The sequence below is a fragment of the Oryctolagus cuniculus genome, chromosome 5, assembly GCF_964237555.1.
Source record: "Oryctolagus cuniculus chromosome 5, mOryCun1.1, whole genome shotgun sequence".
Taxonomy (NCBI): Eukaryota; Metazoa; Chordata; class Mammalia; order Lagomorpha; family Leporidae; genus Oryctolagus; species Oryctolagus cuniculus.
In genome coordinates, this window is record NC_091436.1 from 54,464,505 (window position 1) to 54,481,843 (window position 17,339).

Here is a 17,339-nt window from a genome sequence, read left to right on the forward strand (position 1 = left end):
TCTCTATCTCACATAAGTTCAATCATTGCCTCTTAAACATCATTAAATCGGCCCACTATTCCTTATCAACACTGTTATTATCCCAGTCTATCCCAGCTCAAGAAACTCCTAACTGGTCCTCTTGAAACCTATGAATCAGGGCCAGCGCTGTGGTACAGCAGGTAAAGCCACCACCTGCAGTGCCAGCATCCCTTATGGTGCCAGTTCAAATCCTGGCTGCTATCTTCCGAGCCAGCTCTCTGCTATGGCCTGGGAAAGCAGTAGATGATGTCCCAAGTGCTTGGGTCCCTTCACTGACATGAGAGACCAGGGAGAAGCTCCAGGTTCCTGGCTTCAGATCATCCTAGTTCCAGCCATTGCAGCCATTTGGAGAGTGAATAACCAGATGGAAGACCCCCCCCCTCCTCTTTCTCTCTCTCCCCCCATCTATATTTTCTCACCAACCCCCACCCCACTCTCCTCCCTCTCTTAACACCCTTTAACAAGCTTGTTCCCTGAAAACTCTCCTGCATCCTTTATTCCTTTATTGTCTACCACACTCTTTCTATGGGTCTCATACTCCTCCCAAAGCTTCTCCAGTGCTTCAAGTCTGTGTCCACCCATACAACTCTGTACTTCACCTGTTATACCATTTTTCACACAGAATAATGATTTCCAATTTTCCAATCCAGAGTATAAAACCTCTGAGACCAGGGATGGTGTCTATCTTCAGTAGTCAATCTAATGCTCAACACATTCAAATAAGAAAACTTTTACTTCATAAAAGTTAAATATCCTCAAGGAAAGTATAAAAATAATTATTCATATGGAAATTAGACAACTCAGAAGTCCAAAAGTTCCATATCCCTAGTGTTCAAAGAAATATAAATTATAACTATATACCATTTTCATTTTGTCATCTTTTTTTCCCTAAATGAAAATATCTAGCTTTAGCAAATGAATATCTAGTTTTACTTCAATAGCTACGGTGAAATTGTGAATTCACAACCATTTTCAAGGTCACTTTAGTAATATATATGAAATTTTCAAGTATGCAGAGCCCTTAGTCCAGCAACCTTACTTTTGAATATTTATTTACTTATTTGATAGGCAGAGTTACAGATAGAGGGAGAGACAGAAAGAGAGATCTTCCATCTACAGTTCTCTCCCCAAAAGGCCACAACAGCTGGAGCTCGGCTGAGTCAAAGCCAGGAGCCAGGAACTCCCTCTAGGTCTTCCACGTGGGTGCAGGGGCTCCTGAGCCATCCTCCACTGCTTTCCCAGGCCATTAGCAGGCAGCTAGATTGGAAATGGAACATCCAGGTCTCAGACCAGTGCCTGCTTGGGATGCCGGTGCTGCAGGTAAAGGCTTACCCTACTATGCCAGGACCCACAATCTTACTTTTGGAAAACACCTGACTAGTACCTTGATGCATAATTCAATTTATTCAACAAATATTTGAATTGTACATCTGTTCTAATATTACAAATAATAAAAACAATAATACCTGGGGTTAGCATCCTAATCTAACAATTTGAAATCCCAAATTCTCCAAAATCTGAAACTTTTTGAGCATCACATAATGCCACAGGTGGAAAATTCCACAAATGACCTCATGTGACAGGTCTCATTCAAAACACAGGTGCACTATAAATATTGTATAAAATTATCATCAGGCTGTGCATATAAAATGTATATGAAGCATAGATAAATTTCATGTTTAGACATGGGTCCCATCCCCAAAATATCTCATCATGCGCAGATATTCCAAAGTCTAAAAAAATCTGAAATCTGAAACACTTCTGGTCCCAACCATTTTGAGAAAAAGAAACTCAACCTGTATGAGAATGTTGAAAGAATACTGAATCAGGCAAAAATAAATAAAGTTACTTTATAAAATTGTAATTACATATAAATACAACAAAATGGTAAGCAGTTATCAAAAATGATGGCACAGAGCCAGTGTGCCCCCCCCACAACTTCCCTCCCACCCGCAACCCTCCCCTTTACCTACTGCTCCCTCTCCCCTTCCATTCACATCAAGATTCATTTTCGATTCTCTTTATATACAGAAGATCAGTTTAGCATATATTAAGTAAAGGTTTCAACAGTTTGCACCCACATAGAAACACAAAGTGAAAAATACTGTTTCAGTACTAGTTATAGCATTAAATCACAATGTACAGCACATTAAGGACAGAGATCCTACATGAGGAGTAAGTGCACAGTGACTCCTGTTGCTGACTTAACAAATTGACACTCTTGTTTATGGCATCAGTAATCTCCCTATGCTCGTATCATGAGTTGCCAAGGCTATGGAAGCCTCTTGAGTTCACCGACTTCAATCTTACTCCGACAGGGTCTTAGTCAAAGTGGAAGTTCTCTCCTCCCTGCAGAGAAAGGTACCTCCTTCTTTGATGACCTGTTCTTTCCACTGGGATCTCACTCACAGAGATCTTTCATTTAGGTTTTGTGTGTGTTTGTTTTTTTTGTTTGTTTGTTTGTTTGTTTTGTTTTGTTTTTTGCCAGAGTGTCTTGGCTTTCCACGCCTGAAATACTCTCATGGGCTTTTCAGCCATATCCGAATGCCTTAAGGGCTGATTCTGAGGCCAGAGTGCTGTTTAGGACATCCGCCATTCTATGGGTCTGCTGTGTATCTCGCTTCCCATGTTGGATCGTTCTCTCCATTTTTGATTCTATCAGTTAGTATTCGCAGACACTAGTCTTGCTTATGTGATCCCTTTGACTCTTAGTCCTATCATTATGATCAATTGTGAACTGAAATTGATCACTTGGACTAGTGAGATGGCATTGGTACATGCCACCTTGATGGGATTGAATTCGAATCTCCTGGTATGTTTCTAACTCTACCGTTTGGGGCAAGTCAGCTTGAGCATGTCCCAAATTGTATATCTCTTCCCTCTCTTATATGAAAAGAATGTTCTAACTAGGTGTGGAAGACATGGACCTGCAAAAAGCCTGGTCTTAAAGGTTTGGTCCTCAAAATTTTATGCTAATGATACAACGGAACAGGAACTTAATTCAGTTATGGTGTTTGGAGGTAAGGCCTTTGTGAGGTAACTGGATTGGGTCATTAGGGTTGAGCCCCTAAGATTAAATCCTAGTGGGTTTATAATAGTCCTTACAAACACAGACATGCATGTTTCCTCCTGCTATGTGAGCCACCACAGAATTCTTTCAGCAAGACAGCTGTCACTAAACCGCCTTTATAAAGTTAGTTGACTCAACTATTTTGTTGTAACAAAATAAAAAGCTAATACAATACTTTCTGAGTTCTTAAAATATAAAATTTTTGATAACCAAAAATTAATACAATTACTTTTCGAGAAAATGTACAAATTTTCCTCAATATATGTGATGCCAGGCAATTTCTTAGCAATCAAAACGGCCTTTTGAAAGGAAAGAGTTTTAGCACAAATAAAATATCAAACACATGAAAAATTCACTCAAAATGGAATGAATAATTTACCTACTATGTGGCCAAATCAATGTTAAAAAAAAATAGCATAATTATCCTAGGTTCTCTGCAGTGTTTTAAAGTAAAGAAATTAAGCCAAATGATGTCAGAATTATGCAATTTCATGTTGGGTAACAAAGTGAAAGGACACAGGGTCAGCAAAGATTCCTGTGTGTTATATCTTCTTTCACTCTCTGTTCTTTAATAGCTCCAGATATTTTGATAACATCAGCATTCCGAGACATTGGTCCTTAGAATATACAAGACATACCTAAGGTAGAGATGGAGGTTATGCTTACTGCCCTCTCTCTTTAAAGTAAACAAACAGAACTTAGACTTTTGATTTTAAGATAGTAGAGTAAGGATTTTATTTGCATTTCCTACTCTCTATTCTCAAGAACTCATAACTCTTTACCAAATATCTGCCAAGCCTAAATTGTGGTTAGTTTCTTCTACAACAGAACTAGTCAAATAAGAACTTTATGGTATCTACTTTTTGTTTTTTTTGTTTTGTTTTGTTTTGTTTTTTTGGACAGGCAGAATTAGAGAGAGAGAGAGAGAAAGGTCTTCCTTTTTCCATTGGTTCACCCCCCAAATGGCTGCCATGGCCGGCGCACTGCACCGATCCGAAGCCAGGAGCCAGGTGCTTCCTTCTGGTCTCCCATGCGGGTGCAGGACCCAAGCACCTGGGCCATCCTCCACCGCCTTCCCGGGCCACAGCAGAGAGCTGGACTGGAAGAGGAGCAACTGGGACAGAATTCGGCACCCCAACCAGGACTAGAACCCAGAGTACCAGCGCCGCAGGCAGAGGATTAGTCAAGTGAGCCACGGCACTGGCCAGTATCCACTTTTTTTTTTTTTTTTTTTTTTTTTTTGACAGGCAGAGTGGACAGTGAGAGAGAGAGACAGAGAGAAAGGTCTTCCTTTGCCGTTGGTTCACCCTCCAATGGCCGTCGTAGCCAGCGGGCTGCGGCTGACACACCGTGCTGATCCAATAACAGGAACCAGGTACTTATCCTGGTCTCCCATGGGGTGCAGGGCCCAAGTACTTGGGCCATCCTCCACTGCACTCCCGGGCCACAGCAGAGAGCTGGCCTGGAAGAGGGGCAACCGGGACAGAATCCAGCGCCCCGACCGGGACTAGAACCCGGTGTGCCAGCACCGCAGGCAGAGGATTAGCCTAGTGAGCCGCGGCGCCAGCCAGTATCTACTTTTAATACCACGTAACCTCCCCTCTTGGAGGTCTCCTAAACTATTAGCGCTGTTTGTAAGCTTAGGGAAAAAGAAAAACACCAATCACCAATTCTTTTCCCAAATTATAAGCAACTAGCCTATAACAGATCAGAATGTGTGAGAGTTTTAATTTTATTAAAAGTTGGAATTTTGGGGCCAGAGCTGTGGTGCAGCAGGTTAAAGCTCTGGCCTGAAGTGCTAGCATCCCATATGGGCACCAGTTCTAGTCCTGGCTGCTCCTCTTCCACTCCTGCTCTCTTCTATGGCCTGGGATAGCAGTAAAAGATGGCCCAAGTCCTTGGGCCCCTCCTGCACCCATGTGGGAGACCCAGAAGAAGCTCCTGGCTCCTGGCTTCGGATCGGCACAGCTTCAGCCGTTGCGGCCATCTGGGGAGTGAACCAGTGGATGAAGACCTCTTTCTCCATCTCTACCCCTCTCTGTAACGCTTTCAAATAAATAAAATAAATTAAAAAAAAAATAAGCTGGAATTTTGGGGCCCAGCACTGTGGCGTAGTAGAAGTTTAAAATATCTGCCTGCAGTGACAGCATCATGTGGGCGCCAGTTTGAGTCCCAGCTGCTCCACTTCTGATCCAGCTCCCTACTCATGGCCTAGGAAGGCAGTGGAAGATGGTCCAAGTGCTTCGGCAACTGCACCCACATGGGAGACCCAGAGGGAGTTTCTAGATCCTAGCTTCGGCTCAGCACAGCTCCAGCCATTGCAGCCATTTGAAGCATGAACCAGTGGATGAAGGACCTCTCTGTCTCTCCCTCCCTCTCCTTAACTCTGCCTCTCAAATAAATAAATAAATATTTGTTTAAAAAAAAGTTGAAATTTTTAGCTACACATGGGACCAATCTAAGAACCAAACCAAAACTATATAAAGTATCTAACGGCCTGGGGCCAGCACTGTGGTGCAGCAGGTTAAAGTCCTGGCCTGAAGCGCCGGCATCCCATATGGGCACCAGTTCGTGTCCCGGCTGCTCCTCTTCCAGTCCAGCTCTCTGCTATGGCCTGGGAAAGCAATAGAAGACGGCCCAATGGGAGACTGGGAGGAAGCTCCTGGCTCCTGGCTCCTGGCTTCAGATTGGCACAGCTCCAGACGTTGCGGTCATCTGGAGAATGAACCAGCGGATGGAAGACCTCTCTCTCTGTCTCTACCTCTCTCTGTAACTCTATCTTTCAAATAAATAAAATAAATCTTTTTTTTTCTTTTTTTTTTGACAGAGTGGACAATGAGAGAGAGACAGAGAGAAAGGTCTTCCTTCCATTGGTTCAGTCCCCAAATGGCCGCCACGGCTGGAGCTACGCCGATCCAAAGCCAGGAGCCAGGTGCTTCTTCCTGGCCTCCCACGTGGGTGCAGGCACCCAGTCACCTGGGTCATTCTCCACTGCCTTCCTGGGCCACAGCAGAGAGCTGGACTGGAAGAGGAGCAACCAGGACTAGAACCCGGCCCCCATATGGGATGCTGCACCGCAGGCAGAGGATTAACCAAGTGAGCCACGGCACCAGCCTCAATGTACACATTTTTAACAGCATTTTTAACTCTTGAAACCAACTTATAGAATTCAAGCTCAATAAATAACATCACCATAAAATATAAAACTGTTATTTCCTTACCTGTAATGCTAATAATTTTAAAATGTCTGATACATCATTATCTTCTAGATTTTCCTGGGAGAATATTTCATAAAGAGGAGTTTCATCTGGGTATTTTTCACTGTATGTAAACTTGAGGGTAGTCTGGACAGCTGAAAGACGAGAATAAAAGTTTGAGGTGAATATCTTAAAAATACAGAAGCTGTTGAAGCAGTAATTAATTTACAACGTGTCCATGAATAGTGGCAAAACTAAGGTTACTAAGAGATCGGCTAGATAATCACTAATATAAACAATATATATCACAAAGGGATACCCGTTATCTTCCAGGATATGTCCTAGCAGGCACTAGAATTGGGAAAAGAGCCAGGATTCAAACCCAGAGACTCCGACACGGGATGTGAGCATCTCAAGCAGCATCTTAACCACTGCACCAAACACCCAACCCTAGTAAGTTTTAACAGAAAATGTGTAGCATGACCATTCAGTCACAAACTGACTGGTAGAACTGAGAACTCAGTGGGCTGGACTGCAGAGAGATACCCCGCATTAATGTGCCCATGAGAATTTCTCTCCTAAGCAGTGTCAAATCTGTAAACCGGCATAGGCCAAAAGAATAAGTAAGAAAGTATAGATCAATCAGGTTAAAGGTTTACAAGATAACCATAAAACTGTCCAGTTCAAAATCATGTCATCTAACCAATAGCCAGCAATGCCCTATTGGCACTGTGCAGATATTAATACAGTTTCCATGGCTACAGTTAGATTTTTTTTTTTCCTGCCACCAGGAACTGGCTCTGGTAGAAGCTTGAAAAGGAGACTACAGTAGCATTTTTTAAATGTGTTATATTCAGGTCCTTTTGTTTATCGTGGGGAGAGATTTTAAAGAGAGTGGCTGCCGGGGCTGGGGCTGTGGCACAGCGGGGTTAAAGTCCCAGCCTGAAGCATTGGTGTCCCATACGGGCACCGGTTCAAGTCCTGGCCGCTCCACTTCCAATCTAGCTCCCTGCTGGTGCACCTGGGAGAGCAGTGCCCCTGCACCCATGTGGGAGACCTGGAAGAAGCTCCTGGCTCCTGGCTTTGGATCAGCCCAGCTCTGGCCACTGCAGCCATTTCGGGAGTGAAGCAGTGAATGGAACACCTCTCTCTCTCTGTCTCTACCTCTCTCTCTGTCTTTCAAATAAATAAAATAAATCTTTTTAAAAAAAGATATTCAAAAAAAGTCACATAATCTGGGGTCATCTTTGAAAATAAATAAATAGAGTGGCTTTTATACATCCTGTAATTCTCAGTCATGCAGTGTGATAAAATACCACTAAGTGATAAATGTATTTCATGTGTAAGAAGTGCTTTTTTAATATTCCCACAGCAGTTCATTTAACTGCTGTGCCAAACCCTAGTCCCTATATTTTGTTTTTATCTTCATTCATGATATCTACAAAGGATTTTATGAGTTAATCAATGTAAAAGATTGAGTGTTAGGGTCAGTAAAAAACTCTATGCCTTCTGGCATTTTTCTTTCTTCCGTTATTATTCTAATTTTATTGCTAGAATAATAAGTTTTTCTTTTTAATTATTTTTCCCAGTTTTCTTGAGGTATACTTGACAAGTAAAAATCATATATATTTAAGTAAACAACATGATGTTTTTATATACATTTGTGAAATTACCACAATCAAGCTAATTAACTATCACGTCACATAGTTACAATTCTGTGTGTGAAGTAAAAACTCACCTCTCTTAGCAAATTTCCAGTATAAAATATTATTAACTATAGTCAGCACACTATACATAAAGTCTCCAAAATTACTCATGCCACTTAACTGAACATAGGGACTCTTTGGCCAGTATTTCTCCATTTCTCAGGCCCCAGTTGCTAGTCCCTAAACAATCAATGTCAAAGAAAAAATTGAGAAAAATCAAAAAATATCTTGAGACAAATGAAAATGGCAATATACCATATCAAAACCTGTGGGTTGGGGCTGGAATTGTGGTGCAGCGGGTTAAACTGCCACCTGTGATGATGCCAGCATCCCATGTGAGCAGCAATTCGAGTCCCAGCTGCTCCACTTCTGACCCAACTCCCTGCTAATGTGCCTGGGAAAGCAGGGAAAGATGGCCCACGAATTTGGATTCCTGCCACCCATGTGGAAACCCAGATGGAGTTCCAGGCTCCCAGCCCAATCCAAGCCGTTGTGGCCATCTGGGGAGTGAAACAGCAGATGGAAGGTCTCTTTCTCTGTCTCTGTTCCTCTCTCTCTGTAACTCTGCCTTTCAAATAAATAAATCTTGTGGGTTGCAGCAAAAGCAATTCTAAGAGGAAGGTTATAAAAATAAATACCCACTTTAAAAAAAAAAGAAAAAATAAATAAACCACCTAACTATATCTCAAGGAACTAAAGCATATCTTAAGGAACTAAAAAAGGTGGAGAACAGAGTTGCACAGTGGGTTTAGCCACCACATGTGATTATACCACCCCATACGGAGAGCCAGTTGGGACCCCCAGCTGCTCCACTTCCAATCCAGCTTCACACTAATACATGTGGAAAAGCAGCAGATGATGGCCCAAGAACCTGACGCTGTCACCCAGGAGGAAGAATCAGGTGGAGCACCTGGCTCATGGTTTCAGCCTGGGCACCCCTGAATGCTGCAGCCATTTGTGTTGTAAACCAGCAGATAGAAGCCTTCTGTACCTGTCTTGCCTTCTCTCTCTCTCTCTCTCTCTCTGTCACTCTGCCTTTCAAATAAATAAATAAAAATTTTAAAAGAAATTTAAGAACTTAGCATAAAATCAAAGGAAAGAAATTATAATGATCAGAGCAGAAATAAATGGAATAGACTAGAAAAACAGATAAAATTGATGACACTTAACTATAGACTAAAAAAAAAAACCGAGAAGACTAAAATATTTGTAAATAAAAATTATAAATGAAAGAGATCTTAAAATTGACACCAATGGCCGGCGCCATGGCTCACTAGGCTAATCCTCCACCTGCAGCGCCAGTACTCCAGGTTCTAGTCCCAGTTGGGGCACCGGATTCTGTCCCGGTTGCTCCTCTTCCAGTCCAGCTCTCTGCTGTGACCCGGGAAGGCAGTGGAGGATGGCCCAGGTGCTTGGGCCCTGCACTCGTATGGGAGACCAGGAGAAGCACCTGGCTCCTGGCTTCGGATCAGCACAGCGCGCTGGCCGTAGCAGCCATTTGGGGTTGGTGAACCAACGGAAGAAAGACCTTTCTCTCTGTCTCTCCCTCTCACTGTCTAACTCTGCCTGTCAAAAATAAAAAAAAAATTTAAAAAAACTGACACCACGGGGAAGAAGTTGGTTATATGATGCAAAGTTTCAAACAGGACGAATAAACTCTGGAAATCCATTATATAGCATAGTGACTATAGTTAATTTTAATATGTATATACATAAAAAAACTGCCAGAAGAGTAGATATTAAATGTTCCTACCACAAAAAAACAAAGTAAAGTTCAGCACCATTACTGGCATATTAGTTTTTTCTGCTAATGTGTCAATGGAATTTTTTTAATTAATTTATTTATTTTGAAAGAGAAAGAGAGAGAGAGCAGAATCTTCAATCTGCTGGTTCACTCCCCTGATGGCTGCAATGACTATCACACTAGGCCAGGCCAAAGCCAGGAGCCATGTGCTTCATCCAGGTCTCCCATGTAGGTTGCAGAGGTCCAAACACCCAGGCCATGAGCAGAGAGCTGCATCAGAAGTGGAGCAGCCATATGAGATAGCACCCATATGGCATGCTCGCATGACAGGCTGCAGCCTCACCCATTACACCATAATGTGGGCCTCGTCAATTGAATTTGTTTCATGCGCACTATATCCTGAGAACATTCTTTAACATATAGTTTAAATAGCTCCGAGTTGAATTTCACCATACAAGTATATTAAAATGCATTTAACTGGAGCTGGCATCGTGGCACAGCAGTTAAGCCTCAGTCTGTGAAGTCAGCATCCTACGTGGGCACTGGTTCAGGTTTTAGTTGCTCTACTTCCAATCCAGGTCTCTGGTGATATGCCTGGGAGGGCAGCGAAGGATGGCCCAATTACATAGTCCCTGCTCTGATGTGGGAGACCTGAATGGGGCTCCTGGCTCCTAGCTTCAGCCTGGCTCAGCTCTAGCTGTTATAGTCATTTGGGAAGTAAACCAGCAGATAGACAATTTCTCTCTCTCTCTCTCTTTCTCTTTCTCACTCTCTCTGTCTCTGATTCTCCCTTTAACTCTGCCTTTCAAATAAATAAATCTTTAAAAAATACATTTTGGGGCCAGCGCTGTAGCGTAGCAGGTAAAGCCGCCACCTGCAGTGCTGGCATCCCATATGGGCGCTGGTTCGTGTCCTGGCTGCTCCACTTCCGATCCAGCTCTCTGCTATGGCCTGGGAAAGCAATGGAAAATGGCTTAAGCCCTTGGGCCCCTGCACCCACGTGGGAGGCCCGGAAGAAGCTCCTGGCTCCTGGCTTTGGATTGGCGCAGCTCCAACCATTGCAGTCAATTGGGGAGTGAACCAGCAGATGCAGGACCTCTCTCTCTGCCTCTCCTTCTCTCTCTGTGTAACTCTTTCAAGTAAAATAAATAAATCTTTAAAATAAATAAATAATAAAAAATATGTTTCATCATTTTAAAAAGCAAGGTTATCTTAAAAAAACTTACTGGTTTTACCATAAGCACTATACATTCATTGTAGAAAATTCAGAAATATAATAAAGGAAAAAATAAAATCTCAAACAATCCCATCAATAGGAAGAAATCTGTTACCATTATAGTACACTTTACTTAACATATCTTAAAAGCATTTCTGAAAACATATTTCAAAGTATCTTTCTTTCTACATTTTAATCCAGATTATATAAACATTATACAATTATTTGAAAGGCAGAGAACACACAGACAGAAGAGAAACAGAGATGAAGACAGAGTTCTTCCATCAGATGATTCACTCCTCAAACAGCTGCAATAGTCAGGGCTGGGCCAGTCTGAAGCCATGAGCCAGAAGCTCCATTAGGCTCTCCCAAGATGGGGGCAAGAACTCAAGTACTTAGTCATCATTCACTGCTTCTCGAGCACAGTAGCAGGGCGCTAGATGGGAAAGCAGAGTTCCAGTGACCCTAACCAGCATTGGAACCAGTGTTCCAATATGGGATGCAGGTATCCTAAGTGGCAGCTTAACCTATGCCACAGTACCTGCCCCATATATGTTAAATTATTTATTTGAAGGAGTTACAGAAACAGGAAGAAACAGAGAGCCTCCATCGGCCAGTTCACTCCTAAAATGGCCACAACAGCCAAGGAGGAGCCAGCTCAAAGCCAAAGGCCTGGAGCTTCTTCCAGGTCTCCCACATGGGTGCAGGGGCCCAAGAACCTGGGCATCCTCTGCTGTTCTCTCAGGCATATTTGCAGGAAGCTAGATTGGAAGTGAAGTAGCCAGGATTCGAACTGGTGCTTGTACGGGATACTGGCAAAGTAGACAACGGCTTTACCTGCCACACCAGCCCCAAGACTCATTTTTAATAATCATTTATAATGCCTCCTTTAAAAATTATAAACTAATTACCTTTGTCTGCTTTCCTACTAGTTGGTTCATTAAAATGAAGTTTTCAAATAAAAAACAGTACAGTCTAGAAATCTCTCAAAGAAATAATTTTAAAAATACTTTCAGGGGCCGGTTTTGTGACGTAGCGGGTAATGCCACCGCCTGCAGTGCCAGCATCCCATATGGGCGCCGGTTGAAGTCCTAGCTGCTCCACTTCTAATCCAGTTCTCTGCTATGGCCTGGGAAAACAGCGGAGGATGGCCCAAGTCCTCGGGTCCCTGCACCTGTGTGGGAGACCGGGAGGAAACTTCTGGCTCCTGGCTTCAGATCAGCGCAGCTCCGGACATTGTGGCCAATTGGGGAGTGAACCAGCAGATGGAAGACTTCTCTCTCTCTCTCTGCCTCTCCTCTCTCTGTGTAATCTGACTTTCAAATAAATAAATAAATCTTTAAAAAAAAAATATTTTCAAATGGGGCTGATGGCCTATATAGCACTACTTTACAGATATATTATGCCATTACACCAATGGACCTGCTATTCAGAATTTGGAATCCCTTTCTAGAAATTCCTTATTTTTCATTTCAGTAAATCTAAAGAAAATTACATTCAGGATTATTTTATCAATGAATACTGCTACAGGATTACAACACCCTTAATGGCATTATATGAAGCCAGAATGATGTCACAGGCTTCTTTACAACGGGAGTTTTAAATAGTGTGAAGAGCAGTCAGTAAAAGATTTATTTTGTGTTTTAATCCCATAGAGAAAAGTTTAGATATCTGCAACAGCATACTGGTTATCAACTCAGTAATAAATAACTCAGTGTCTAATATCTTTAGGTGAGATTTCAGTAATATAAACACCAACTTCATTTTCAACTCATTTCTATACAAGACAGATTCAGAGTTATTAAGTAAAAACATTATAATTAGCTATTACTGACTATTCCTGACAGAATTTTGGTTCACTAGCCTAATAGGGAAAAAAAAAATCTTTTAAGTTGACAACTTATAAACAATATTAACTAAGTGAATGGAAGATGGAAATTGGCTTCAGACACCATCACTCCCAAACATCTGTCAAATTTAATTTATTTAATTTATTTAATTTCAATGTATTGACTTCATAGCTGCTTTATTTCAATTTTATATTTAATGGTTCTACAGCTGGAGAACAGTTTTATCTGGTTTTATATATACATATATTGAAATAACAACAGAATGTTCACTTTAAAGAAACAGAGAAAAGCATATATACAGCCTCATTTATTACAGCAAATATTGAGTAAACAACCGAAATATCCAAAGACAAAAACAGCCATGGAATACTTTATACAACTATTGAAATGAGTTTGCATGCAAGTCATGTTTTGGATAAAAATCTACTTTTTTTTCTCCTGCTGCCCTGGTTATTGTTTCTGCTTCACTTTTCAAAAGTTAGTTTATTGTGACATACGCTATCTCACTGATTCCACTCCATTTCTCTAGGAATCACATTTATGCAATAAATACTGACTAGAAGCACACATCACTTATAGTAGAGCCCTAAGACCATCTTAGCACTTCCATACAAGCAGTTAGGACTAACAATGGCTGCACAATGAATAAAATTCCTGAGAGAGAAACTGAGAAAAACCACAAGTATTTTTTATAACACTTACTTTCATCATTCTCTCCTGCCTCAGATGTCACAGTAATGGTGAAGCTGGGTGGCTTTTCTGATAACACTGCAAGAAAATACACAGAGGAGTTAAATTGTTAGCATGCTTCCTAAGGCAGATGCTTTTCCTTATCAGCAAATTATCACTACTCAGTCCTTGACACTGGTCCCTACTCTGTATTTTCATTTTCACAACTGAGGGCCAGTTGTGAAACACATGGCCAGTGTAACAAAGCTTCCTCAATATAATTGGCCTTCTATATTTTTTAACAAATGTGTGTAAAATATATTTGATGTGTTTCATTCTTCTTCTCCTTTAAAGCAGTCAGTTACAGAAAGAAAGGGAGAGACAGAGAGATCTTCTATCCACAATGTTATGGCATAAAGGGTTAACATCAGCACCCCATATGGGTGCCAGTTCTGATCTGACTGCTCCACTTCTGATCCAGCTCCCTGGTAAAGTCCTTGGGCCCCAGCACCCTCATAGGAGACCCCAATGAAGTTTCTGGCTCCTAACTTGAGACTGGCCTAGCCCTGGCTACTGTGGCCATTTGGGGAGTGAACCAGCAGATGGAAGATCTCTATCTCTCCTTCTCTCTAACTCTGCCTTTCAAATTAGTAAAATATTTTTTAAAAATACATGTTTGCTCTGATCTGTGGTAACTAATAGAGTACTTAAAATGTAATCTATAGGAGGAAAATTGACACTTTGAGATAGGAAGATTTTAAACAGCCCTTGCCTTAACTGTCGAGGAACAATGTTTTCCTTGTTTGTTTTTGTTCTTCACTTCTGTTTTTTCTTCATACTAATTGGTGAACTCGCTACTTAGTGTAGGGTTAATCTTATGAGTACAAAAATTAACTGAAAATTGATCTCTGTAAAATATCAGAATGGGAAAGTATGAGGGAAGAGGAAGAAAGGTGGGAGTATGGGTGGGAGGAAGGTGGGGGGGAAGAAGCATCATGTTGCCAAATCTGTATATATTAAATGCATGAATTGTATTCCTTAAACAAAATAAATTTAAAAAAAAGGACCAGTAATAAAAAAATACAGATTGAACAGAACATTGCAAAGATAAAGCATCCAACAACTTTCTATTTAAATTGAGAACTATCTTTACTCCAGAAGGAAATACCAATTGTAGATGACCCTCTTGGCATTTTGTCAAATGAATTTAAGTGGGGAGTTTACTGTTTATTTCAAAACCTCCATCTATACAAGGAAAATTACATTCTCAAAACATCCCAAATGGAATGGCAGGCAGTTTGACACTCCCCATCAGAAACTGATTGATATTCATGTTATCACTTTTTGTACTTATGTGAATGATCTTCAGAAAATTAACAGAAATTATGTATTATGAAAAATTATGCATGGATTTCTAAATTCTTTGCTTCAAAATTAATTTACCTTTTAATTCCATTTTCCACAATGGAATTTTTTAAGTATCCTCATTTAATCTGTGGTGTAACTCAGAATCTCCATTACTGTTTATTAAACAGTAAATATGGATTTATTACACTTCTGTGCTTCTTGTGGGCTCACTTGCTCTCTCTCTCTCCCTCACTCTCACTCTCGTTCTTTCTCTCCCCCTTTCTCTTACAGTGTTTCTGGGGCCAAACTTCATTTTTCATAAATATTTACTAAGCTGCTACCATCTTTCACAGAACTATAAAATGAAATAGCTAAATAGCTATGAATCTAAATATCATATTGCATGCAATTAAGCAAGACATGTGAATCAGCACTCACATAAATGAAGACGCTTTATATACCATTTACACCCTGATATCTAATACTTTAACCTCTATTCTGCCTCAATAACACTATAAAATCTCTATGTGACCTCCCAGATCACTACCTGGTGGTATCTAGAAATTCAATAAAAACAGCTCAAAGAAAGGACTAAGCTAATAACATGAAAGGAGAAAAATAACAAAGAAACCTGCTTCCAGAACCATCTGAATTATAAAAAAAAAAAAAAAAAAGGAAAAACAAAAACTTCAAGATAGAAGGATGGCTGCTAAGCCTATGAGAAAAGCCTTTGTCTTATTCCACGCTGGTAAGCACTGGCAACTGGCAGGACTTGCAGTAGCTCTGAAGACCCTTTCTGAAATGAAAGGGATTACTGAAGAAGTCACCATGGAAACTATTTGGCCCTTGCTACCTGGAACTTTCTGAAGCTGCCATAGAAATATATATTATCAATAAGACATTCAATACAAGTACCTTCATTTTAATGGAAGTTTAAGGTGTTTGAAGCAATAATGATCACCTCTGATTACTAGAAAGATGCTTGCCAGAAAGATAAAAGAATCGTTAGACTCATATTCTAATAGGTCTTAGGCAGACCTATGCCACATGGCCAGTGTAACAAAGCTTCCTCAATATGATTGGCCTTCTATATTTTTTAACAAATGTGTGTAAAATATATTTGATGTGTTTCATACTTCTTCTCCTTTAAAGCAGTCAGTTAAAGAAAGAGAAGGAGAGACAGAGAGATCTTCTATCCACTAGTTCACTCTCTAGATGGTTGCAATGACCAGCACTGGGCCAGGCCAAAGCCTGCAGGTCTCTTCTCTTTCTGTACCTCTACCTTTCAAATAAATAAATAAATCTTAAAAAATAACATAAAATAAAACAAGCTAACACAGCTAAAGAGAACTTTAATTCAGTTGAGGATGATCTACAGAAAGGTGAGAGTTAAAACCATTCAACTAAATTAGATCATGAAAGAGAAAATGTACCACAAAGAAATAAAAGCCAGTAAGGATTTTGTAAAGAACCCTCAATTTGAAGAACAAAGAGGAAGAACTTGTCAGAGATTAAAAGCAGCAGCCAGGAGAGGTAATAACAAACTCAAGAGACAACAGTGTTATGAAAATTGAGGGGCAAGTTCCAAGAGGGAGAGGATGATTCACCCCATCCCACCCCATTTCTACCCCCTGTTTCTTGTCTCAGGCTTCTAGGAAGCAGACTTTATCACATAATCAGCCTCCAGAGGCAGCTTTCTACCTGTACACAGTGTGTTAGCACCAGATGCAATAAAGTGGTGGAGCCATAGGCACACACTTTAATATTTGCATAACCTAAAGCCCATTTTATTTGCAAAAATACCCCAACTATCATGATCTGGATCTAACAGGGCATGATCTGCAGTGTGCACTGAACACATTATGGCTCTATATAGAGGGAAAACTTGGCAATGAACTATTGCCCTGTAAGATTCCATCTAAATCCCTAACAAGGACCCCTGTGATCTGGCCCCTGCTAATTTGTCAGGTCTCATTTACCACGACTATAATTTCTCAACCTATGTCTAGCAATACCAAGCCATCTGTCCTTTAAATACAATTCCTCAGAGACCTGCTTCTGCACAGGCTGTGCGGCCTACTTGAATACCCTTTCCCCAGTCTCACTCACTTGTTAACTCCTCATCACCTCTCAGTTCTCCAAAACAATTCAGAATGTCCCTTCTCCCTATCAGATATCTATTTTCCTAATAGACTGAACTCTAAAAATGTATACAAATTTTTGGGAAAATGAGGAAACACAGGAAACACAAAAAACATGAGGATATTACCAACAGTATCAAAGAACTGCCTGACTGGGAGCCATTTAGAATAGGGAGGCAGATGGACCAAAAAGCTCATGAACTATCAATCCCTGAGAAAGCACAATGAGAAGCATGTAAAAGCATGTAAAGAAAAGAGCAGCAGAGGGGGGCCTGCGCTGCAACGCAGTGGGTTAAAGCCCTGGCCTGAAGCACCAGCAATCCCATAAGGATGCCGGTTCTAGTCCTGGCTGCTCCTCTTCTGATCCAGCTCTCTGCT

At 40.9% G+C, this 17,339-nt stretch overlaps 1 protein-coding gene across 4 annotated transcripts in view; it reads right to left on the reverse strand.

Moving 5' to 3' along the window:
- RWDD1 (RWD domain containing 1) overlaps window positions 1-17,339 on the reverse strand; it is a 35,400-nt gene that overhangs the window by 11,928 nt on the left and 6,133 nt on the right. For all 4 annotated transcript variants that reach the window (XR_011388563.1, XM_008263401.4, XM_051855397.2 and 1 more), the window contains 2 exons: window positions 13,507-13,572; window positions 6,313-6,443 (listed from right to left, as the gene is read on the reverse strand). Coding sequence is in view for 2 of the 4 variants with exons in the window: in XM_008263401.4 (XP_008261623.1) it covers window positions 6,313-6,443; window positions 13,507-13,572 (197 nt within the window). In the remaining 2 variants the exon portion in view is untranslated. The remainder of the gene's footprint in view (window positions 1-6,312; window positions 6,444-13,506; window positions 13,573-17,339) is intronic.